The sequence below is a fragment of the Pan troglodytes genome, chromosome 16 (assembly GCF_028858775.2).
Source record: "Pan troglodytes isolate AG18354 chromosome 16, NHGRI_mPanTro3-v2.0_pri, whole genome shotgun sequence".
NCBI classification, from domain to species: Eukaryota; Metazoa; Chordata; class Mammalia; order Primates; family Hominidae; genus Pan; species Pan troglodytes.
In genome coordinates, this window is record NC_072414.2 from 26476302 (window position 1) to 26500348 (window position 24047).

Below are 24047 nucleotides of genomic sequence, written 5' to 3' on the forward strand. Positions count from 1 at the left end.
AGGGGAAAAAGTAAAATTGGACCATTTCCAGAATCTCACCAAAAACAACAAACTGATGTTGCAAGTGGCCAACATGAGCAAATTAGAACCTTAAATAAAGGTCACTCTTAATGCCTATCCCAGCATAGATTCAGCAACAAGTACAATCTCATTTTACTGGTTTACCTTTTTCATTCTTGAAAGTAGGAGCTATGAAAAAAACACTAAAATTTCTCTAAGAGAACCTTCTACTTACAACCTAACTTACGTAATCGAAACACTCTATTGAGGGTGAAAATTGAGTATTATAAGAAAATAATCACCTGTTTTGTGAGAAGTTCAATACGTAATGCTCCTCCACACAATACATACCTTAAAAAGAAAAAAGGAAACATACAAAACTATCTCGAGAATTATTCCTGCTTAAACAATTTCTACATGCCATTACTAAGAAAGTATGCACACAGTAAACATGAGACGAGAACATGCAAGCATGAACATACTTGTTAGGGATATAGGACTATGGGTAACTTAAAAACTCTGTTGGTATTACTCTCATGTAATTGCTCTGAAATTCTAGTCAACTATTTGCAATGGCTCTTAGAACAGAATACTTTGAGTTTTTATGATATCAAAAACTAAGAACTTAGCCAAGTATTCCAAAGAATAGGAATAGTAAGCATACTTAGTAAGTATCCCAAAGAATAGGGGCAGAAGAACGCATTTCTTTAAAGCACTACCTCAGAATTCAATTCAGTAACTCCGATGTTGCCTGTAACATCAGAAAACAACTTCCTTAAAAGCATACCAAGTTGGATTTACCAAGTTGCTGACCAGGTCGCATTCCCTCCTGCCCTCAATCCCATCTTTGTGTTATACTTTATCTCCAGTTCCATTTTGCTTAGTATTCATGGTGCTCAAGTTGTCACTGTGGACATCAGAGCCTATAAATATATATTGTTCTGGCTCCTTCCTGTACATCTTTCCAAGTCATACCTGCTATTCTCCAAAGTCTGTGAATCCCGACACTAATAACTTGGAAATTCAGTTTAAGGTCCTCTTCAGAAGGTCAGTTAGCTCAAGGCAATCACATTTTTCTCAGGACTCTTAAGAAATACTCCAACCACAGAAAAAGGCCCTTCTTTCTGGTGTCAGGAGCCATTGGCTACAAACACAAATCCAATAGAGTTTCAGCCATTTACCTCCCACGTCGTCCCTTCCCTGAAGTTCTAGCTAAAGCAGGAAAAAATAATGAAAACACCACCTGCAGTCACGAATCCTCCAGTTTCCTGGCCAAGATTTCATATTTCCTTCAAGATACCTCCCAAAGAGGACATGACGAGGGAGGGGCACACAGGGTGCTACAGGTACTGATAAGGTTTTATTTCTTTTTTTTTTTTTTTTTTTTTTTTTTTTTTTTTTTTTCCTTTTTTTTTTTTTTTTTTTTTGAGACAAGGGTCTCTGTCACCTGGACTGGAGTGCGGTAGCATGATCATAGCTCACTGCAGCCTCAAGCTCCTGGCCTCAAGAGATTCTCCCACCTCAGCCTCCCAAAGCACCGGGATACACATGAGACATGACACCTGGCTATAGCTCAAGTTTTGTTTGACCCATCTGCAGGTTTTAAAATTCAAAAGCTGGCCAGGCATGGTGGCTCAAACCAGTAATCCCTGCACCTGGGAGGCTGAGGTGAGTGGATTACCTGAACTCAAGAGTCTGAGACCAGCCTGGCCAACATGGCAAAACCCCGTTTCTACTAAAAATACAAAAATTAGCCCAGTATGGTGGTGTGCACCTGTTGTCCCTGCTACTCCGGGGGCTGAGGCAGGAGGATCACTTGAGCCTTGGGAGGCTGAGGTTGCAGTGAGCCATGATCTCCAGCCTCAGTAACAGAGGGAGACCCTGTCTCCGCTGTGGCTGCAGCTCACACCTCTAATCTTATCACTCTGGGAGGCCAAGGCAGGAGGACGCCTTGAGGCCAAGAGTTCAAGACTAGCCTGGACAACATAAGAGACCTTATCTCTCCAAAAAGTTTAAAAAATGACCAGGTGGGGTGGTACACTTACGTAGTCCTAGCTACTCAGGAGGCTGAGGTGGAAGGATCACTTGAGCCCAGGGGTTGGAGGTTACAGCAAACTATGATCACGCCACCACACTCCAGCCTAGACAAGAGAGCAAGACTTTGTCTCTCTTTTTTTTTTTTTTTCTTTTTTATTGATCATTCTTGGGTGTTTCTCGCAGAGGGGGATTTGGCAGGGTCACAGGACAATAGTGGAGGGAAGGTCAGCAGATAAACAAGTGAACAAAGTTCTCTGGTTTTCCTAGGCAGAGGACCCTGCGGCCTTCCGCAGTGTTTGTGTCCCTGGGTACTTGAGATTAAGGAGTGGTGATGACTCTTAACGAACATGCTGCCTTCAAGCATCTGTTTAACAAAGCACATCTTGCACCGCCCTTAATCCATTCAACCCTGAGTGGATACAGCACATGTTTCAGAGAGCACAGGGTTGGGGGTAAGGTCACAGATCAACAGGATCCCAAGGCAGAAGAATTTTTCTTAGTACAGAACAAAATGAAAAGTCTCCCGTGTCTACCTCTTTCTACACAGACACGGCAACCATCCGATTTCTCAATCTTTTCCCCACCTTTCCCCCCTTTCTATTCCACAAAACCGCCATTGTCTTCATGGCCCGTTCTCAATGAGCTGTTGAGTACACCTCCCAGATGGGGTGGTGGCCGGGCAGAGGAGCTCCTCACTTCCCAGTAGGGGCGGCCGGGCAGAAGCGCCCCTCACCTCCCGGACGGGGCGGCTGGCCGGGCGGGGGGCTGACCCCCCCCACCTCCCTCCCGGACGGGGCGGCTGGCCGGGCGGGGGGCTGACCCCCCACCTCCCTCCCGGACAGGGCGGCTGGCCAGGCAGAGGGGCTCCTCACTTCCCAGTAGGGGCGGCTGGGCAGAGGCGCCCCTCACTTCCCCGACGGGGCGGCTGGCCCGGCAGGGGGCTGACCCCCCCCACCTCCCTCCCGGAGGGGGCGGCTGGCCGGGCAGAGGGGCTCCTCACTTCCCGGTAGGGGCGGCCGGGCAGAGGCGCCCCTCACCTCCCGGACAGGGCGGCTGGCCGGGCGGGGGGCTGACCCCCCCACCTCCCTCCCGGACGGGGCGGCTGGCCGGGCGGGGGGCTGACCCCCCACCTCCCTCCCGGACGGGGCGGCTGGCCGGGCGGGGGGCTGACCCCCCCACCTCCCTCCCGGACGGGGCGGCTGGCCGGGTGGGGGGCTGACCCCCCCACCTCCCTCCCGGAGGGGGCGGCTGGCCGGGCAGAGGGGCTCCTCACTTCCCGGTAGGGGCGGCCGGGCAGAGGCGCCCCTCACCTCCCGGACAGGGCGGCTGGCCGGGCGGGGGGCTGACCCCCCCACCTCCCTCCCGGACGGGGCGGCTGGCCGGGCGGGGGGCTGACCCCCCCACCTCCCTCCCGGACGGGGCGGCTGGCCGGGCGGGGGGCTGACCCCCCCACCTCCCTCCCGGACGGGGCGGCTGGCCGGGCGGGGGGCTGACCCCCCCACCTCCCTCCCGGACGGGGCGGCTGGCCGGGCGGGGGGCTGACCCCCCCACCTCCCTCCCGGACGGGGCGGCTGGCCGGGCGGGGGGCTGACCCCCCCACCTCCCTCCCGGACGGGGCGGCTGGCCGGGCGGGGGGCTGACCCCCCCACCTCCCTCCCGGACGGGGCGGCTGGCCGGGCAGAGGGGCTCCTCACTTCCCAGAAGGGGCGGCCGGGCAGAGGCGCCCCTCACCTCCCGGATGGGGCGGCTGGCCAGGCGGGGGGCTAACCCCCCCACCTCCCTCCCGGACGGGGCGGCTGGCCGGGCCGGGGGCTGACCCCCCCACCTCCCTCCCAGACAGAGCGGCTGGCCGGGCAGAGGGGCTCCTCACTTCCCAGTAGGGGCGGCCGGGCAGAGGCGCCCCCCCCACCTCCTGGACAGGGCGGCTGGCCGGGCAGGGGGCTGATCCCCCCACCTCCCTCCCGGACGGGGCGGCTGGCCAGGCGGGGGGCTGATCCCCCCACCTCCCTCCCGGACGGGGCGGCTGGCCGGGCGGGGGGCTGACCCCCCCACCTCCCTCCCGGATGGGGCGGCTGGCTGGGAGGGGGGCTGACCCCCCCACCTCCCTCCCGGACGGGGCGGCTGGCCGGGCAGAGGGGCTCCTCACTTCCCAGTAGGGGCGGCCGGGCAGAGGCACCCCTCGCCTCCCGGATGGGGCGGCTGGCCAGGCGGGGGGCTGACCCCCCCACCTCCCTCCCGGACGAGGCGGCTGGCCGGGCAGAGGGGCTCCTCACTTCCCGGTAGGGGCAGCCGGGCAGAGGTGCCCCTCACCTCCCGGACGGGGCGGCTGGCCGGGCGGGGGGCTGACCCCCCCACCTCCCTCCCAGACGAGGAGGGAGGACGCTCCTCACTTCTCAGACGGGGTGGCTGCCAGGCGGAGGGGCTCCTCACTTCTCAGACGGGGCGGTTGCCAGGCAGAGGGTCTCCTCACTTCTCAGACAGGGCAGCCGGGCAGAGACACTCCTCACATCCCGGACGGGGCGGCAGGGCAGAGGTGCTCCCCACATCTCAGACGATGGGCGGCCGGGCAGAGACGCTCCTCACTTCCCAGATGTGATGGCGGCCGGGCAGAGACGCTCCTCACTTTCCAGACTGGGCAGCCAGGCAGAGGGGCTCCTCACATCCCAGACGATGGGCGGTCAGGCGGAGACGCTCCTCACTTCCCAGATGTGATGGCGGCCGGGAAGAGGCGCTCCTCACTTCCTAGATGGGATGGCGGCCGGGCAGAGACGCTCCTCACTTTCCAGACTGGGCAGCCAGGCAGAGGGGCTCCTCACATCCCAGACGATGGGCGGTCAGGCGGAGACGCTCCTCACTTCCCAGACGGGGTGGCTGCCAGGCAGAGGCTGCAATCTCGGCACTTAGGGAGGCCAAGGCAGGCGGCTGGGAGGTGGTTGTAGCGAGCCGAGATCACGCCACTGCACTCCAGCCTGGGCGCCATTGAGCACTGAGTTAACGAGACTCCGTCTGCAATCCCGGCACCTCGGGAGGCCGAGGCTGGCGGATCACTCGCGGTTAGGAGCTGGAGACCAGCCCAGCCGACACATCGAAACCCCGTCTCCACCAAAAAAATACGAAAACCAGTCAGGCGTGGCGGCACACGCCTGCAATCGCAGGCACTCGGCAGGCTGAGGCAGGAGAATCGGGCAGGGAGGTTGCAGTGAGCTGAGATGGCAGCAGTACCGTCCAGCTTCGGCTCGGCATCAGAGGGAGACCGTGGAAAGAGGGGAGAGGGGAGAGGGGGAGGGGGGAGGGGAGAGGGGAGAGGGGAGAGGGGAGAGGGAGCTCTATCTACCACACAGTCCTTCTCTCTTTTTTTCTATTTCTTTTTTATATATATATTTTTTGAGACGGAGTTTCTCTCGTCACCAAGGCTGGAGTGCAATGGCACAATCTCGGCCCACTGCAACTCCTGCCTCCTGGGTTCAAGTGATTCTCCCAGCTCAGCCTCCCACGAAGCGGGGGTTACATTACAGGTGCCCGCCACCATGCCTGGCTAATATTTTTGTATTTTTAGTAGAGAAGGGGTTTCACCATGTTGGCCAGCCTGCTCTTGAACTCCTGACCTCAGGTGATCTGCCTGCCTTGGCCTCCCAAAGTGCTAGGATTATAGGCGTGAGCCACCACGCCCAGCCAAAGGTTCTATTTCTTGTTTGGTGTTGGGCATATGGATGTATGATTTAATGTTTTAAAAAAGAAAGATACCTGCCTAGTTTTTTGTGTTTTGTTTTAGGCCTGCGTGCTTTATTCGTTACCCCGTATGAATCCATAAAGAAGTAGCCATTAGCAAATTCAGGCAATACATACCGGATTCATACTTCAGGAAGACAACCCAGTTGACAACGACAACAGTTTCTATGATAACAAAAGTGAGAGAAAATACTGACATTAGGGTCATATCAAGAAAGTTCAATCATAAGATATATCCACAAGCAAAAATATACACACAAAAAGCTAAGTACGAAGCTTTTAGAAAACTAGTACCATCCTTAGAGTAAGTACAAGAAAGTATTCTTTTATGTCTGTTTTTTTCATCAAAATACCGCATATAGCCATAGATTTTAAACCATTACATCTTATCTAGATTCCATTAACATTTCTTCTAGATCACTAACATTTCTTCTAGATTCCATCGTTATTCCTTTGTAAACTTTATTTTTAGTATCTTAAAAATACTTTATTAAATATAACACATACATTCAGAAAGTTACATAAAATATACCTTAAGGTATACCTTAACAAGTTATTGTAAATTATTTGCCCATGTAACCACCAACCTGGTCCTGAAATATATTCCACCCAGTATCCAAGAAGCCCACAGATGTCCCTTTCAGGTCACACATCCCTACCTCCCACCTGGATGGACTCCTTCCCCTAACCTCTATGTGATCACCTCTTTGTTCTTAATAGTTTTACTGCCCAAGTATGAATCCAGAAATAAGTGTTTCTCTGTTTTCTTTTCATTTTTGTCCCCCTAAGAAGCCTTTTTAGAAGTTTTCTTCCTAATTCTACCCCCATTCCCCATGGAATTTTAACACCACAGATATACTGTATGTCGGTTCATGTTATACGGCCCTTTGGAGGGCAGCAGACCATTATAATAGGTAAGATTTTCTTTCCCTCTAAGGACCAATTTTCACTCCACGGCAGGCGATATTGCCTCCACTAAGAGTGTGTGCCCTAACCAACATTAGTTTTCCCTATTGTTGAACTCTATATAGAGGAAATTGTACAAAATAGATTTTGGGGGTCTGGTCTCTTTCGCTTAACGTAGTGTTCAAGGTTCGCCCATCTTTCCCACACAGCTGTGAGCCATTTTATGAATACCACAATTCTTCATTTTCTTGGAATGAACACTTGGGTTATTTTCTGTTTGGGGTTATGATAAATGATGCTGCTCTGAACATTCCGGTGTCTCCTGGTGCCTATGTACTCATTTCTGGTGGAGTATATATCCACAAGATTCCTGAACCATAGTGTATGAGTATCTTCCACTTTACCAAATTGTTTTCCAAAACACTTGTACAAATATACACTCCCATTAGAAAAACAGAGAGTCCCGTAACAATTTTCTTACCTTAAAAGATAAGTTAAGCAAAGTATCTCCTATGCCTTCTTTTTCTTTTAAGATCTGAAGATCACTGTGCAAAGGACTAGCAGGGTCAACCCTAAGAATCACAAAACAAAAAACAGTTCAAACAAAAAGATATATTTTTTTTCAACTAACTCAAAAATGAACCAATCTGAAAGCTAAAATAGAGCACCTAGGGTAAGTTCAAGAAAGAGAAGATCTTAAGCTGCTCTATATCCTCAGGAAAAACAGAGGTCACTATAGCTTCCAGCTCCTTTAGAATGAACGTCCAAAAGAGATCATAATAGCCTAAATCTAATCTAATAAGGGGGTTCAGAGTTTGCAGTCATTCTAAAGGAAAACAGTCACATGTATATAATTTTCTCAAGAATTCAAAAGAAGTTTAATATGCTTTCCTAAACTTGTATTATTAGTCAAGCAGTTCAAGGAGAACAATTTGCCATGGACGGAACTATGAAAAGTTAAATCACTAAAAAATCGTTATTTTTCCACAATTGTCCTATATATAGATTTCTAATATGACTCCCATCCCCCACTCCCCTTTTTTGTTTTTTTGTTTGTTTTAAGAGACAAGGTGTCTCGCTCTCTCACCCAGGGTGGAATATAATGGTGCAATCACAGCTCATGTGCAGCCTTAATGTCTCCAAGCTCAAAAGATCTTCCTGCCTCAGCCTCCCACCATCCATAGTAGCTTGTACTACACCGACATATTTTAAAAGTAATAACATAACTACATCTACAATACGAGTTAATTATATTGCTTTCAAAACTGGGGGAAAAGTCATAAAAATCAACTTGGCAATCATTCTCTGTATAATGAAATATATTACTCTTATTTACTTTCCAACCAATATTATTCAAGCTTGAGCTTTTTCCTAGAAGATAAAAATCAAGCAAGAGTTCACTCTATCAAGAAAATGACAAAAAAATTTCGATGGACCTATAAAAACATTTCCAACACTCAACATTTCAAGAAGTAAAAAAAAAAAAAAAAAAAAGTCCAATTAAATGAAGCATTATGAAGTTTCAAGAGAATATAAAACTAGACACAAGTCTGGTTCGTTTCCTATTTCTTATCATCTGAAAAACTCTAGCCAACATGTTCAGACCACCATGGACTCCATGATAGCACAGAATTTAGTATGAGTCTATTCCAAACCCCAGCAATTTTTGAAAATGCTAGAAGACACTCAAGGTGACACATTACTAACTAAAAGAGACTTCCATTCATAAGACTACAAGCAAGAATATTACACAGATGGTCTAGTTCACACATTGACACACTGAGAAACACGTGTACCTACATGCAACTGGTTTCAGTTTTTCAGTGTGGGGACTTCTCTAAAGATGAAAACACATCGATATCTTATCCTAAGACTAAGTAGAAATGGAACTACTTTTTAGTCATGTGAAACTAAAGGTTTTAAAGACTGCACTATACTTTGAAAAAGAAAAAAAATCAAGTTTACGAAGATCTTACTTCCTAGATATGTAACCATGACCTCATTTCCTATCTATAAAATATGAGAAGTTTCTCCTATCTCTAAAATATGAAGAGCATCTGTTTCACACAGCGGCTATGAAGACTAAATGAGAGCATATAGAAAGTATAAAGTACTTAACATAGTATCGGTCATGCAAAAGTGTTCAATAATTTATACTTGTTTTGAAGATAAACTGGAATCGATCACAAGACACGGAAAGTATACTAACATTATTTCAAATGCTACAAACTCAGTTTTTTAAATAAGATATGAGAAATTGACTAAATTTCTCTCCTCTGGGAAAAATTACTAATTAAATTAATATATAACTAAGACTGAAGGAGGGAGAGTAATCTATCTGGTTTCAACACTTGGCATCTACTTGCCTAACAATTCATTCCCTGTTTTGGAGAACCTGTGCCCAAGACAAAGTAACTGCTCCTCGGCTTTCATGGAGTTGGTAAATAGCTCTAATACAAGGCAGGAAGTAGTAAGTGTTCAGACAATCATCTGACGTTTCCCTACTCTGTCTGAGCATTTCATGTATATACACACATCATTCTCATTGATTTTTCATAGCAGTCATCCAAAAGGTATGTACTATCTATCCATACTTTAGACTTGAGCAAAGTGAAACCAAAAAAGGTGTGCTTGTCACCAAACTCAGTGTTCCTTTCACATCCTGCCGCTTCACATAAAAGAGATGTTAAGTCAAAAGAGAAGAATTAGTTTTGATTTGGTCAGAGCAGGATGGACCAAAGTCAGCTTCATGAAGGAGAAATAATTTGAGTTGTGTTTTGTAGGAGAGAATGAATGTAAATATACAGATGCCACAGAAGGAAAGTAAGCAGAGAAAACAGCATAAACAGGCTGGAAAGGGGCATATACAGGGATCAGCAGGTGGTTCCAGGATGTGAACAGCAGATGAACAGGGTAAAAAGTGGCTGTTCATAGATGAGAAAGATAACCTTGGGCAAGAGAACATATGACCGTGGCTAGGGACGGTGGCTCATGCCTGTAATCCCAGCACTTTGGCAGGCTGAGGTAGGAGGATCGCGTGAACTCAGGTGTTCAAGACCAGCATGGTCAACATAGTGAGACCCCATCTCTACTAAAAAATCTAAAAAATTAGCCTGGTGTGGTGGCTCATGCCCATAGTCCAAGACACTTGGGAGGGTGAGGCAGGAGGATCACTGGAGCCCGGGAGATTAAGGCTTCAGTGAACTATGATTGTGCCACCACACTCTAGCCCAGGCGACAGAGCAAGACCCTGTCTCAAAACCAATAAACATGTGACTGAATCTACCACTACGGCAGGAATGGAGGAGAGCAGCTGAGATTGGCATGTTCATGAATTGCCTGGTATTAACTATAATTACTTAAACAAAAATCCAGGCTCTAGCTATTTATACACACTTACGCAGTTAAACGCTCTTGCCTTTCAGTCTTCCTAATTTCTCTAATATTGCCAAATTTTCTTTTGCAATTCCTTCATCCTCCAACTTTTTCCCACTAATGGGCTCTGCTTTCATCTCGTAGTGATCTAAGTCTTCTATATCCTGCAAAAAGAAGAAAAATGTTAGCTTATTCAACCTATTTTTCTTCAGCAGTTTCTTATGCCAAAAGTTAAATTATTCTTGACTCAATGGGGGACAAGAAACAGAATATATCTATCCTATGGGGAGAGAGAAAAAGCCCCCACATTCCATTCAAGAGGCTCCCACCTTCTATATCCTACATTGTATTTAAAAGCTAGACTCTGGGTAAAGCAGATTTCAAAGCTTTACAAAGTCATAACTATTATGAAATAAGCCATCATTTATTTATTTACTTCTTTAATTTTTCTTTCCTTTTTTAAAACAGAGTCTCACTCTGTCACCCAGGTGGGCGTATACAGGGGTGATCTCTGCTCACTACAAACTCTGCCTCCCAGGTTCAAGTGATTCTCGTGCCTCAGTCTCCTGAGTAGCTGGGATTTCAGACATCCATCACCACGCCCAGCTAATTTGTTTATATTTTTAGTAGAGACAGGGTTGCATCATGTTAGTACCAGCCTATCTGGGGCTTTATAAAGCTAAGAAAAGAGCCTGTATGCATGCTGAAGGCTGTGTGACCACAGGGCTTTTAAAGGATGCTTCTGTGTTCCCAGAGTTAGGTGGGAGCTCTTGGAAGGATCTCTTTTATCCCAGTGCTCTTGCTAAGAATGGAAAGCCCCTCTGCATAACTGCAGTAGCTGGTGCGATCCTCTGTTCACTTCCATCAGAGCCTGGGAGGTTGTGGTCTGCAAAGCTCACCTCTCATAATGGGATGCCACTAAATAGTATCCGAAGTTGATATACCCAGAAAGAGAGTTCAAAAATTATTTAGAGAGGTGGAAAATAATCACCAGTAGAATTAAAATCAGAAACGACAAAGTTGGCCAGCGGAGTGGGGAAGTCCAGATTGGGGAATGTGATGTTTCATTATAAGGTCTTTCAGCATTTGCTTACTTTGGTCTGAGTGAAAGAATTGCCTCATTTTTTTGAGGGCCATGTACAGCAAAGGACTCACCATCTGTCAGACACAGTGGTCAGTTCTGGCAAGGCAGAGTTGGAGGTTCCTGTCCTCAGGTGGGTGGGCAGGGACGGCAGCTTGCCATAAGGTATCCAACAGCACCAGCGGCAGGAAATGAAAAGTGCTCAGTGATTGGTGGGATAGTGGTGTCTAGCACAATGATTCCTGCCAAAATCTTAATGGTGGTTGGGCATAGTGGCTCAAGCTTGTAATCCCAGCACTTTGGGAGGCCGAGGTGGGTGGGTCACTTGAGGTCAGGAGTTCAAGACTAGCCTGGCCAACATGGTGAAACTCTGTCTCTACTAAAAAAATACAAAAATTAGCCAGGCATGGTGGCACGCGCCTGTAATCCCAGCTACTCGGGAGGCTGAGGCAGGAGAATTGCTTGAACCTGGGAGGCAGAGGTTGCAGTGAGCAAAGATTGTGCCACTGCACTCCAGGCTGGCCAACAGAGCAAAACTCCATCTCAAAAAAAATAAACAAATAAAACCACAAAAACAAACAAAAAAACCCAATGGTGTGCAATAAATGAAAATGCTGCCCCAGTCAGATGGGACTAGCATTTTCCAGCAACTTTCAAGGTCTTGTGTCACAGGAATGAAGATCCGAGTATTTCCCACCTGTGGAGGGGGCTGGTGAAGGGGTTTTCAGTCCCGGGCACCCTGGGCTGTGCTGAAAGCCTCTGCGTCACACTGCGTGAGTTAGTTGGGAAAGAGAGCTCCCACTGTTCTCTTTCAACCCTTGTCCTTTTGTACCACAGCAATTGCTTTCCTGGAGATCAGAACTGTGGCTGGGTTTAACATCATCTTTGGAAATCCTAAAAGGTAATGAAGCAATTTTTCTCTTTTATTTTTTTTTGATACAGCTGTGTCAGTTTGAAATTTTATTTTCGTATCAGTTCTAATAGTGTGTCTGCTTGACATAGTTTCTATTAAATGGGCTTGATATGAAGTTACTTAAAAATTCAAGTATTTAGAGTTTCACGGCCCATCGTCTTGATTTTTGGGGCAATACCTCAATTTCATACTGTGTTATTCTTTTCCAGAGAGATGGGTCATTGAATAACTTACATTTTATGATTGTTTTATGAGAAACTATTTCTGGTTACAAATGGTAAACAACTAGGTTTTGCAGTAAGAAATAATTGATTATGTTAGAAAAAAAGAACCATAAGAAGATGTGTTTTTAATTTTGACTTCCTGTAAGTACCTTCTGGAGCAGAAGGTTTTCTCTTTGTGGATTCTGCATCTTGGATTTGGGGACTCTGTTGCACTGAGCTGTGCTCTGTGGGGAGGAGCCTGTGGCAGAACAGTTTGGGTTCTGCTGGCCGCCTTTCACTCTATTCAGGGAGGCTGGGTCCCAGAGAAAGATGACAGCAGTTAGGTCTTGTTGGGAAAAAAACGCGGCTACCAACCCTGGACCATTTTGCTTCCCCTGAACAAATAAGATAGTCATTTGCCTACTTTTGGGGACGGTGCCTGTGCTTTGCACAGGGTGAACGAGGTGGCAGCTGGCTTGCCTGCTGGCCTGCTTCCTGGAGATAGGATGCTCAGACCCACTGCTGCTCTTCAGGGGTCGTGGAGGGAATTAATGCACTTCCTTCTGTCCCCCAATCTCTGTCCCTTTACGTGTCTCTGGAGCTGGGCATGTATTGTTTTTCTTTCTTCATTTCAGTAGAGCTTTTAAATTAAATAGATGTTGCTTAATCCATTCAGAAATGTTTCACATTTTAAAAAACAAAAGGTAGCTGCTGCCATGATTCCTTTGCCCACCCCTACACCGTGTCGTTGTAGGACAGTCCCCACTTGGCTGTGCTGAGCCCGTCTGGAAGTGTTTCTGATTCTAATCAGAAGTGGAACAGTTTCAGTGAAGACTATAGGTTCATGTTAGTGATGAACTTGGGTGGAGATGGGGAAACAGCTTGTTCTTTCCTCCTGGACTCCCATCCAGGGTCCTGAGCTGCCAGGGGCCTGGCCACTCTCACCCTGAGCCCTGCCCTGGCTGAGCTGATCACCGCTGCATGTCCCAGGCTGCCGGTCTGCCTGTCACCTGCAGTGCACATGTGTGTGCATGTGTGTGCATACGTACATGCACCACACACATACCATGCCCACCTCATACACACCACACACATACCCCATACACACCACACACCAACCACACACATTACACACACTGCATACATATCACACACCACAAACACTACACCACGCACACAAAACATACATACACGCTCAAGCCTTCCACACTATATTACACTCCACACACACCACACATCACACTCCACACACACCACACGCACATATCACATTCACATCACACCACACCACATACCACACACAGTACACTCCACACACCACACCCTCCAGGACGCCCCACCACCATACACACACAAACACCACACACCCACACCATACTACACATTTACCACATACACACCACACACACTGTATCTCATGAACACACCACACACCCCCGCCACACACATTTGCATGCAAACTACTCATTGAATGAAACTGAATGATTTGGTTTTCCCCAAATTAATACTGCCTGCCTGTGCACCCCTGGCTGTCCTGGCCGGCACATCCCCTGGTCCTGCCCTCCCTTGGGTCAGCACCGCCTCCTGTGTCTCAGGTGTCTCTGGCTGTGCCCTGTGGCGTGCTCATGTCCTGATCTTGTGGGAGGCTGGCTCCTCTGCTCCAGTGGCTGCCTTCCTGGAGGAGACCAGCTTGTTTGTCACCTCTCCTGATGCCCAGAGCAGCAGCCCACGCGGGAAGTCCTGCTTCCTCCCTTCGCTGTCTGCCCTTCCCCACAGGTTGTTTTGTCTCAGTGCTGACATCTCCCCAGCTAGAAGAGGAGACCCTCAAAGGTGCACAGGTGGATTTGAGTATAATGCTGGTGAATATTAAATGCGTTTTGGTGAAACACTCAACCAGTACATACATCTTTAATAAAGTAAAATGTCCAGGCCCCCTCTGCTCCCACCTCTCTCTCCCCTCCCACCTCTCTCCCCCCTCCGCTCCCCAGAGGACGTGGCTGACAAGCCTTTGAGGGGTTTCCCCTTTCTGTGTGTCTTTGCGTGTATGTATGGGCTGGGCAGTGTGTGTATTCTCTAGACATCTTGACGGACCTGTAACTGGGATCTACACACGTGTGCTTGCTGTAGCTCACTTGCCATTTTCCCTCAAAAACAGGCCTGTAAAATCCCTCACTGTAGTGCGTGTTGCCCTGCCTCTTTAAAAACGCCACCAACTCTTTCAGCACGTGAACTCTGCCGTCACTTTTTAAAACATTCTCTTATTTATGGATACTTAGGTTGTTTCCAGTTTTTTAAAAGATTGCAGCAATGAAAATCTTCAGCTATCATTTTTCACAGTGCTGTGGGAGAACGTGGTTAGAGGTGCTGTGGCGGTGGAGTGGCCCCACATGTGGCCAGGCTTTGTGGGGTTCTGACTCTGTCCTTGCCAATGTTCCTCCCCACAGTGGCTGCCTCTGGGGAATGATGGCTGTGTGAGCGCCCGCCATGCCCCACCAGAAGAGTCTACCGTGGCCCACCGGAAGCGTCTACCATGGCCCACCAGAAGCGTGAGAGCGCGGGGAGCAGCATGTTGGACCACAGGGCAAGGCCGGGTCCTGTCCCCCACCACCAGGAGCCCGAGAGCGAGGACGTGGAGCTGCCCTTGGAGGGCTATGTGCCCGAGGGCCTGGAGCTGGTCGCCCTGCGGCCAGAGAGCCCCACGCCCAAGGAGCAGGAGTGCCACAACCACAGCCCCGATGGGGACTCCAGTTCCGACTACGTGAACAACACCTCTGAGGAGGACGACTATGACGAGGGCCTCCCTGAGGAGGAGGAGGGCATCCCCTGCCACATCCGCTACTGCCCCGAGGACGAAAGCTACCTGGAGGGCATGGACTGCAACGGGGAGGAGTACCTGGCCCACGGCGCGCATCCTATGGACACTGACGGGTGCCAGGATGCAGTGGACTGGACGGCCTGGGCGGGCCTGCAGCCCCATGGTCACGGGGCTAAAGGCAGCCAGGACTACCCTGATGGCCAACTGCCCAACACGGAGGATGTGTCCTCCGTCCTGGAGGCCCACGACCAGGAAGAAGACGGTCACTACTGTCCCAGCAAAGAGGGCTACCAGGACTACTACCCTGCGGAGGCTAACGGGAACACCGGCGCTTCTGCCTACCCCCTGAGGTGCGGGGACGGGGACCTGGAGGACCAGGAGGACCAGGAGGACCAGGAGGAGGACATCGACCAGATCGTGGCAGAGATCAAGATAAGCCTGAGCATGACCAGCATCACCAGCACCAGTGAGGCCAGCCCTGAGCATGGGCCTGAGCCAGGGCCTGCAGACTCTGCAGAGGCCTGCCCACCCATCAAGGCCAGCTGCAGCCCCAGCAGGCAAGAGGCGAGGCCCAAGTCGCTGAACCTCCTTCCCGAGGCCAAGCACCCCGGAGACCCCCAGAGAGGCTTCAAGCCCAAGACCAGGACCCCAGAAGAGAGGCTGAAGTGGCCTCACGAGCAGGTAGGACTCTGGCTGTCCCGGGGAAGGGAGCAGAGGGGCCCTAGAGCAAGGGACCTCAGGGTACAGGCCTCGCAGATGCTGAAGCGAGGCGGTGGGGGGTGCTGGGTGCCTTATAGTTCTAATGGTGGCTGAGCTCTTCATTGGTCCAGTTGGGAGACATGTTGCGTGGATGCTCCGGCCACTCTTAAGCTCACCGCTCAGACTCAGGACTAAAGCCGGTTGAGGACTGAGGGGCAACTCGTGTCTCGCAGAAGACACCCCTCCTCCCACCCTAGAAGACAGGTTCGATTTCTTGCCCACTGCCCTGGGTCTGCTCATGGTGGGGCAGTATGTGTGGGAGAGCCCCTCAATCCTCAGGGGTGTACTCAGACCAGCAGGGCAGTGGCAAAGACGTGGGGGTGCTGGTGCTCACCCACTGCTGCGGCCAGTGTTGGGTGACCTGGTGGCTGGGGTCGGGGCCAGAGTGCATTTCACAATGGACGGATGTCTGAAAGCTGGGGGGCCTTGGCCTGACGGGCAATCAGCTGTGAATACCTATTTGGAAAAGGATTTTTTGAAGGTTTGACAAAACCTCGGGGAAGAAACGCATGCTAATGAGGGCAGTGGATGTCAGCATAACTGTATTTTAATTATAGCAAAGTCAGCGTGCATTCTAATAAACACATTTGAAAAGCCGCCTTCCAAAAAAAAAGCCTCACTGTGAGTATATAAAGAAGATGTGATTATTGGACTCGGGTGAAGGAACTTCTATTTGGCCAATTATGTGGACTGCTTTCATATTTTTTAAACCTTTAACTACTATTTTTTTCTGAGAATTCATGAATGTGTGTGTGTGTGTGTGTGTGTGTGTGTGTGTGTGTCTCTGTGTACTGAGAGCTTGGGTTTGCAATGGAAATCATATCGACTCCTGGATTTTCAGCACTTGTATTTTAATGTCTTGTCTTCTCTCTAAAGAACATTAAGTGTCAGTTGACTTCACTTTGGGGGTGTTCCTGTCATGCACAGCAATTCCGTGTTTACAGGGGCCTGTGGGATGCATAGGAAGTCCCATGGTGATGGCAGGCATGGGAATTTTACCCCAAGGGACTATGGTAATAGGGGGCTGACCAAGAATAACTCCTAATCCTATGTCAGATAATACCATGAGCAGCTCAGGAAAACTACGCACAACTCAGACATGTGCAGAAAGGAGATGTGGAATGAAATGGAGCCCCCTGGGCTGACAGAGGCCTCCAGGACCTGCCACACCCACGTCTGCCCCCAACTCCCCAGTCAACCTTCACAGAAGAGAAGCTCATCTCTCTCCAGCTGAGACCAAGCCAAGGCCCAAACTGTTGTAGCTGAAGGATGTTTGGGCTAGGCTCATAGAAGCTGTTCCGCTCCTGTAGTGTCAACAGCTGCCTGTGGTCCAGGCTTCTGTCTGGTCCTGGTCCTTTTTTTTTTTTTTTTTTTTTTGAGATGGAGTCTTGCTCTGTTGCCCAGGCTGGAGTGCAATGGCATGGTCTCAGCTCACTGCAATCTCTGCCTCCCGGGCTCAAGCAGTTCTCCTGTCTCAACCTCCCGAGTAGCTGGGATTACAGGTACCCGCAATCATGCCCGGCTAATTTTCGTATTTTTGTAGAGATAGGGTCTCACCATGTTGGCCAGGCTGGTCTAGAACTCCTGACCTCAGGTGATCCACCCACCTCAGCCTCCCAAAGTGCTGGGGTTACAGGTGTTAGCCACCGCACTCAGCCTTGAAGAGACACTGGGCCTTTTAAGAGACACTGGGTGCTGACTCACTTCTGGGTCTGCCCCATGGCTGGCCCGCCGGGTGTGCTCTGGGTGCAGCCAGGCTGTGCAGGTCAGGGAGCCTGAGCTGGACTTAAGGTGGGGAGACATCGCTCCCCAAGAGCTGCTCGGGTGCGACATCAGGGTGGAGGCTGTTGCTGTGTGTGGCGGCATCACTCATTTACCCTCGTCTCATCAGCCTCTGTCCTTCGGCTCACCTGCTTGCAGGTGGCCTCTGATTCTGCCTCTGGAGCCTGCCTGCCCCCTCTTGATTCATTCATTGGGTTCCAAGTATGTGAACAATAGCATGCTAGCCACTTTTAGAAATATTTGTGTTCATCTTCAAGAGAGGGGGGTCATCCAGCCATTCCCCAGCCCTCAAAACCCACTCCACAGACAAAGCAGTGGCGGGTCAGGGCTCCTCTTGCTCTTCTGAGCCGCTGGCATAGCGAACACGGTACAAAAGAAAAGGATTTCACATGCAATAGAATTTCATTCACCCTGAAAAGGGAAGGAAATTCTGACACAGGCTACAATATGGATAAACCTTGAGGACATCCTGCTAGAGCCAGTCACAAAAGGACAAGTACTGTGTGATTCCACTTCTCTGAGGCACCCACAGTAGAGTCACAGAGACAGGAAGTAGAATGGGGGTGGCCAGGGGCTGGAGAGAGCAGGGAGTGGGGAGCTGGTGTTTAATGGGTGCAGAGGTTCAGTTGTGAAGATGGAAAAGTTCTGGAGATGCATGGTGGTGAAGATGGCACAACAGTGTGAATGTACTTAATGCCACTGAACTCTACACCTAAAAATGGTTAAGATGGTAAATTTTACATTATGTATACTTACCACAATAAAAGAAATAAGAAATAAAAGGTTTTTGGATGATGAACGGGCTCGAGCCAATTTGGACCCTCTAAAGCTAAGTTGAGCCAGTCTGAACCCATGTAGCCAGAATCACACTGGATTAGGCTGTTCTAGCACTTCATGTGGTGAGAATGGGGGAGAGAGAGAGAGAGAGATTGATTGATCAGGGGGCTGTGCAGGGGGCGTGCTACACACTTGTAAACAGCCAGATCTCTTGTGAACTCAGAGCAAGAGTTCACCTATCACCAAGAGGATGGCCCAAGTCATTCATGAGAGATTTGCCCCATGATCCAGACACTTACCTCCCACCAGGCCCCACCACCAGCATTGGGGATTGCATTTCAATATGAGATTGAGGTGGGGACAAATATCCAAACTCTATCACCCACAAAGAAGCAAAAACATTTTGGGCCAAATCAAAACTATTTTGATGTAGCCACAGTAGGGATGAGCTGTGATTACACCCATTCAGGCCTGTGGACCTGCGGACCTAGCGTATGTGGTCGTGGGGCGGTGGGTGGGCACATCCCTGGGCGGTTTCAGGAGGACATTCAAGACCAAAATGAGCCATGAGTAAATAATACAACCACATCCTGAGTGGGAGTGGGGGAGCCTCCCCTTCTCTCCTAGGTCTTGTATGGGTCATGATCCCACCTTGGCAGGAGTGGAAGGAACACAGATCCTACAGGCTGTGGCTTATAGTAAAGTGACTGTGGGCATGCCTTGTGAGTGTCATTAAAATAAACAGATATCGTTAAATCCACCATCAAATAACAGCGATTTCTGCTATCCTTTCACCTTTTCCACAACTTTAAATATCCCAGATATTCTACTGTGTATATTCCTAAAAGTAGACAGGTAGATTTAGTGAAGTTAACTGGATCATTGGTACCTTCTTTATAGATCATCTGGTGAAACTTGTTTTTCAAATTATGAGTTGTAGGACTTTGTTTTAATGTCTGTAGCCTCAGGCAGTTCCATCGAGACTAAACTCAGTTTTTTTCTTATTAGGACTAATCTTATTGACCGGAACTGTGGACTCCCCATATTAGGAGAACAGAGATCTGGCCTGTGTGAATGAGTGGAAGTTAAATACTGTAGAAAATGCCCTCTAGAAACTGAAATCTAATGCTGACTTACTATTGGTCATTTAATTTCCTTCTGGCTTGGGCACCATCGTTACATTCATTTTTCAGATGTCAAGCTAGTTTTCTCAGAATGTGTGCAGGGCTCGAGGCCGAGTGTGGAGGCCACTGGGTGAATACAGGAGAGGTCACAGGTCAAGCCTCCTGAGAGAACTGCAGACTTGAGCCTTCCATAGAGCCATGTGAATGATTTTTAGCCCCAGTAGGTTGCTGTCATTAAACTATGCACACAGGGCTTCTTGCTTTTAAGTTAGCAGGATGGAAAAATTGCAGGTGTTTGCAGCAAACATGAAGAACCAGCCATGCTGGCCCCTAAGCAATGGTATTAGAAAGGGTTGGTGAAGATTTTCTCATTTGAGAACTGAACAAAACCAAATGGAATTCTCCCTAGTTCTGCAGCTCTGGGGGCTGTAAGCGGCGGAGCTTCCACCTTCCCCACAAACGGACCCAGAGTGACACCTGGTATGTGAGGCAGGTGACCAGGAGAAGGGGGTGTCAGTGGTTGATGGGCAGCTGCCTCTGCTGCCTGGTTGACCCAGCCCCTTTCTGGGTCATCTCCCACTTTGCCTGGGTGTCAGTCACTGGAGGGTTAGCTCAGTACAAGCTGGCGGGTGACCTCCGTAGAGCTTAGGTGAAGGGGCTCTCACAGGGCAGTATGTTTGAGACCCTTAGAGGGCTCTCCTTACTCTTGCTTCTCCCATTATTTTTAAATTGTAGTAATACACTTGTAACATAAAGTTTACCATTTTAAAGTGTACAATTCAGTGGCATTTAGTACAATGTTGTGCAACCACCTCTGATATTTAGTTCCAGAACGTTTTCACTGCCCCCAGAGGAGACCCTGTACTTATTAAGCAGTCACTCCCCATTCTTCCCTCTCCCCCTTGCCCCCACAACGAAAAATCTGTTTTTTTTTTCTCACTTTGGATTTGCCTATTCCGGATATTCCATAAAGACGGGATCAGACAATATGTGCCCTTTAGTGTCTGGCTTATTTCACCAACATAATGTTTTCAGGGTTCATCCCTGTTGTAGCACGTGTCAGTACTTCGTTCACTTTTGTGGCTGAATGATATTCCACTGAATGGCTATATTTTTATTTTCATTTTTACTTTTTGAGATGGAGTTTCACTTGTCGCCCAGGCTGGAGTGCAGTGGTGTGATCTCGGCTCACTGCAGCTGAAGGGCTATATTAAGTTTTATTTATCCATTCATCCACCGAGGGACATTTGAGTTGTTTCTACCTTTTGATTAATATGAATTCTGCTGCTGTGACCATGTGTATACAAGCTTTTGGGAAATTTTATTTGGCTAGTCATAACTTTAAGTTTTGTTTTGGCTATTTATTGTTGCTTAACCAATTATCCCAAAACTTAATGGCATAAAACAGCAAATTTGTCTCTCTCTCACTATTGTATGGGTTAATGGGCTAGCTGGACAGTTTTTCTGCTGGTCTCATTTGGCAGCTCTCACTGTGCAGTTAGACAGTATCAGGGACTGGTCATCTGGATGCTCAGCTGCAGTGGAACGTCTGAGATGGCTTCTTCACCCACAGGTCTGCTGCCTTGGTGTTTCTTCATGTGGCCTTTCTACATAGCATCTCATACTCTTGGCCCTCTACATGTAGCTTCTCTTTCTCCAAGAGGATAGTCAGTTCTTCTTTTTGGCTTCCAGAAGACAAAAGTGCAAGCTGTCAGATGTTCTTAAGGCTTAGACCTAGAACAGGTCCAGTTTCATTTCTACCACATTCTATAGGTTAAAGTAAGTCTCGGAGCCAACCTAGATTCACTGTGGAATGGGCCCTTCCGAGGACCTGAATGACAGGAGTTGTGGCTCATTGGGGACCAACTCCAAAGATGAAGCCTGAGTTCTGAGAACTTTTTCTTCTCTGATTACTCCTTATTCATATTTTATGTTTTGTTTTATAGATGTAATATATTCACAAGTGTCTTTAAGGAGCTATTTTGATACTCTTTTGTCCTCTCCCTAGCATGTCTTTTTTCTTTAATAATTTTTTTCTTAGTTTATTTTGGTCTTTTCTTTCAAAAGCCTTTCCCAAAATATCTATTCTATGTTGCTCATCATTTGTCATCTTTTTAAAAATGCCCCCTTTTGTTCATTCATATTTGAGAGAAGGACTAAAAGACTGATTGGGAGGCTGGGTGTGGTAGCTCACATCTATAATCTCAGTGCTTTGGGAGGCTGAGGTGGGAGGATCACTTGAGCCCAGGAGCTCAAGACTAGCCTGGGCAACACAGTGAGACCCCCATCTCTAGAAAAAATAAAAATTAGCCAGATGTGGTGGTGCCCGCCTGTAGTCCCAGCTACTCAGGAGGCTGAGGTGGGAGGATTGCTTGAGCCCAGGAGGTTGAGGCTGCAGTGAGCTATGATCATGCCACTGCATTCCAGTCTGGGAGAAAGAGGGAGACATTGTCTCAAAAAAATAAATAAATAAATAAATAAATAAATAAAAAAGAAGCTTGGGAGTTCTTTCAGGCCAAGACTTGTCAACTGATAGCTTTTAGGGGAAAGGGTTTTTAGGGGGAATTTATGCTGATTCCCAATTGTTATCCCCACCCCTCTATGTTATCTCTTTGTGCAATCATAAATGATGGCAGGAACTACTCCATTCCTCTGGAGGTGAAATCTACGTTCTCTTGCCTGAGGTAGATACATGTTTGCTGGGGTTCTGCTTAAGGAAATGTGGGAGAACAATGTGTTTCAGGGCCTGGAAAATGTGTTCTGTATGTAGGCTTTTGGTTAATCTGTTTTCAGTCTTGCCTATCAGTCCCACTCTCCGGGGTACCTGATGTCTGAGTCTAGTGCCTCTGCAGGGTACTGTGGGACAAATTAGCCTCCTTGTTATCGGTATCCCCCTAACCTCCACCTTTGTTTGCTTTGCTTCATTAATTAACCATTTCCCATTTACTGTCATTGTCTATTGGAGGTGAATTCTCTTCTCTTGGTAACCCCATTCCTTTTTTTTTGTAATTGTGTGTGTTTACACAATGTTTATTCTTCAATGTAATTCCCATGGAGCCTCAGGAAAAAGAGCAGATGGGAGAAATACGTGTTCAGTGTTCAGTTTTCCTTCTGTAAGACACCCGCAACCTGTGTTTTTCACAGAATAGATCATGGACTTAATGCATATAGAGCTACTTTGTTTTTCATGATTGTGCCTTCAATTCTATGTAGAAATACAATCTGTGAATTACCTGATGAAATTTTCCTAATTTTGAATCATCCTTGTATTCCTATAATAAACACTGTTAGAATGCATATGGTAGTGTTTTATTTTTGCATTTTTACTTTTATATTAAATAAGATTATAGTTTTGTTTGTTTCCTTCTAGGCTCTTATTTCATTTCCGTACCAATGGTATGCAGGGCTGACTTGGGAAGCTTACATCTTTTTCTAAGATCTAGGATGTAGCTCTAGTTTACACAGTAATTTTCAACTGAAGGAGATTTTTGCCCCCCATGGGATGTTTGGAAATAATCTGGAGACATTTTTGGTTGTCACGACTGGTCACGATGGGAGGTGCCATTGGCATTTCTTGGGTAGAGGGGATGTTACTAAACGTCCTACAACACACAGGAGAACCCTCCACAAACTGTCTGGCCCAGTATATACACATCGCTGAGGCTGAGAAACCCTGGTTTAAATAAATGTCCAATTTGGAGAGTGAGTCTTTGACTGCCATTTTTCTTCTTCTATGTGTTGGTCTCCAGATTTCCCACTTTTTCAGTTAGTTGTAGTAACTGTAGATTCTTAAAAAAAAAAAAAAAAAAAAAAAGGATTGCTTCATCTGTACTTCTAGGCTGCTGTAAAGATGTATAAAGTTTTCACTTTTTGCATCATATTCACATTAGAAACACCTGAATTTTGGAGGGAACACATTCAAACGGTAGCAAATTTAGTAGAGCAAATTCCAAAGACATTGAGCCTAGGCCAGTTGTCAGTCCTGGGTATAATTTTAGATGTTTTCAGGCTCTGAAGCTTTGCATTTAAATGCAAATTTCGGAACAAAGATCTGTGTCTCTGCACTGACCAAATAGAAGGTATGTGAATCTTGATTGTTTTACAAGATTTTTTCTGCGGGGACTTTTGCAAGCGTGTAGGGAGAGATGAGAAGTTCCAAGGAAAAGGGTGTGAGGTCTTTGGGGCCAGCTTTGAGCTGGCAAGGCTAAATTATGGGAAGAAGGCAGAGAGATGGGCAGAGACCAGATGTGGGAGGACTTCCTGTGTCATGCCACGGAGTCTGGACTCCACCCTGTAGGTGACGGGAGCCAAGACAAGGCTTGGCGCAAACACACGGCACATTTGTGGTTAAGAAACGTCTTCCTTGCTTCCTTGTGGCCTTGAGGGATGAATTAAGGGGCTGGAAAACTGGGAGCAGGATGGCCTGTGCCCATGGTTCAGGTGAGAGCCGGGTGGGTGGCAGGGGCTATGGAGAAGGTGGCTGAGTTTAGCTCCAGTCCCCAAAAGGTGCTGTGGGGAGGAAGAATTTCCAGCTGCCAGGTCAGCC

The 24047-nt window shown here is 48.1% G+C and overlaps 2 protein-coding genes across 33 annotated transcripts in view; one reads left to right on the top strand and one right to left on the bottom strand.

Moving 5' to 3' along the window:
• The window catches only part of GOLGA8A (golgi autoantigen, golgin subfamily a, 8A), a 67050-nt gene that overhangs the window by 19714 nt on the left and 23289 nt on the right, over window positions 1-24047 (bottom strand). For 8 of the 32 annotated variants that reach the window (XR_010151341.1, XM_054666826.1, XM_024348992.3 and 5 more), the window contains exons 2-8: window positions 12669-12884; window positions 11826-12022; window positions 10073-10211; window positions 7154-7244; window positions 5884-5931; window positions 976-1144; window positions 303-351 (exon numbers count right to left, since the gene is read on the bottom strand). The gene's annotated coding sequence lies outside the window, so the exon portion shown is untranslated. Of the gene's footprint in view, window positions 1-302; window positions 352-664; window positions 747-975; window positions 1213-5883; window positions 5932-7153; window positions 7245-10072; window positions 10212-11825; window positions 12023-12668; window positions 12885-24047 lie in introns of those variants that run through there. The other 24 variants (XM_054666834.1, XM_054666828.2, XM_063794046.1 and 21 more) reach the window with 12 other exon arrangements.
• LOC129137192 (amyloid-beta A4 precursor protein-binding family A member 2-like) lies at window positions 14711-15898 on the top strand. The gene has a single exon (XM_054667334.1). The coding sequence runs from the start codon at window positions 14775-14777 to the stop codon at window positions 15870-15872; it is 1098 nt and encodes a 365-aa protein (XP_054523309.1). The 5' UTR covers window positions 14711-14774; the 3' UTR covers window positions 15873-15898.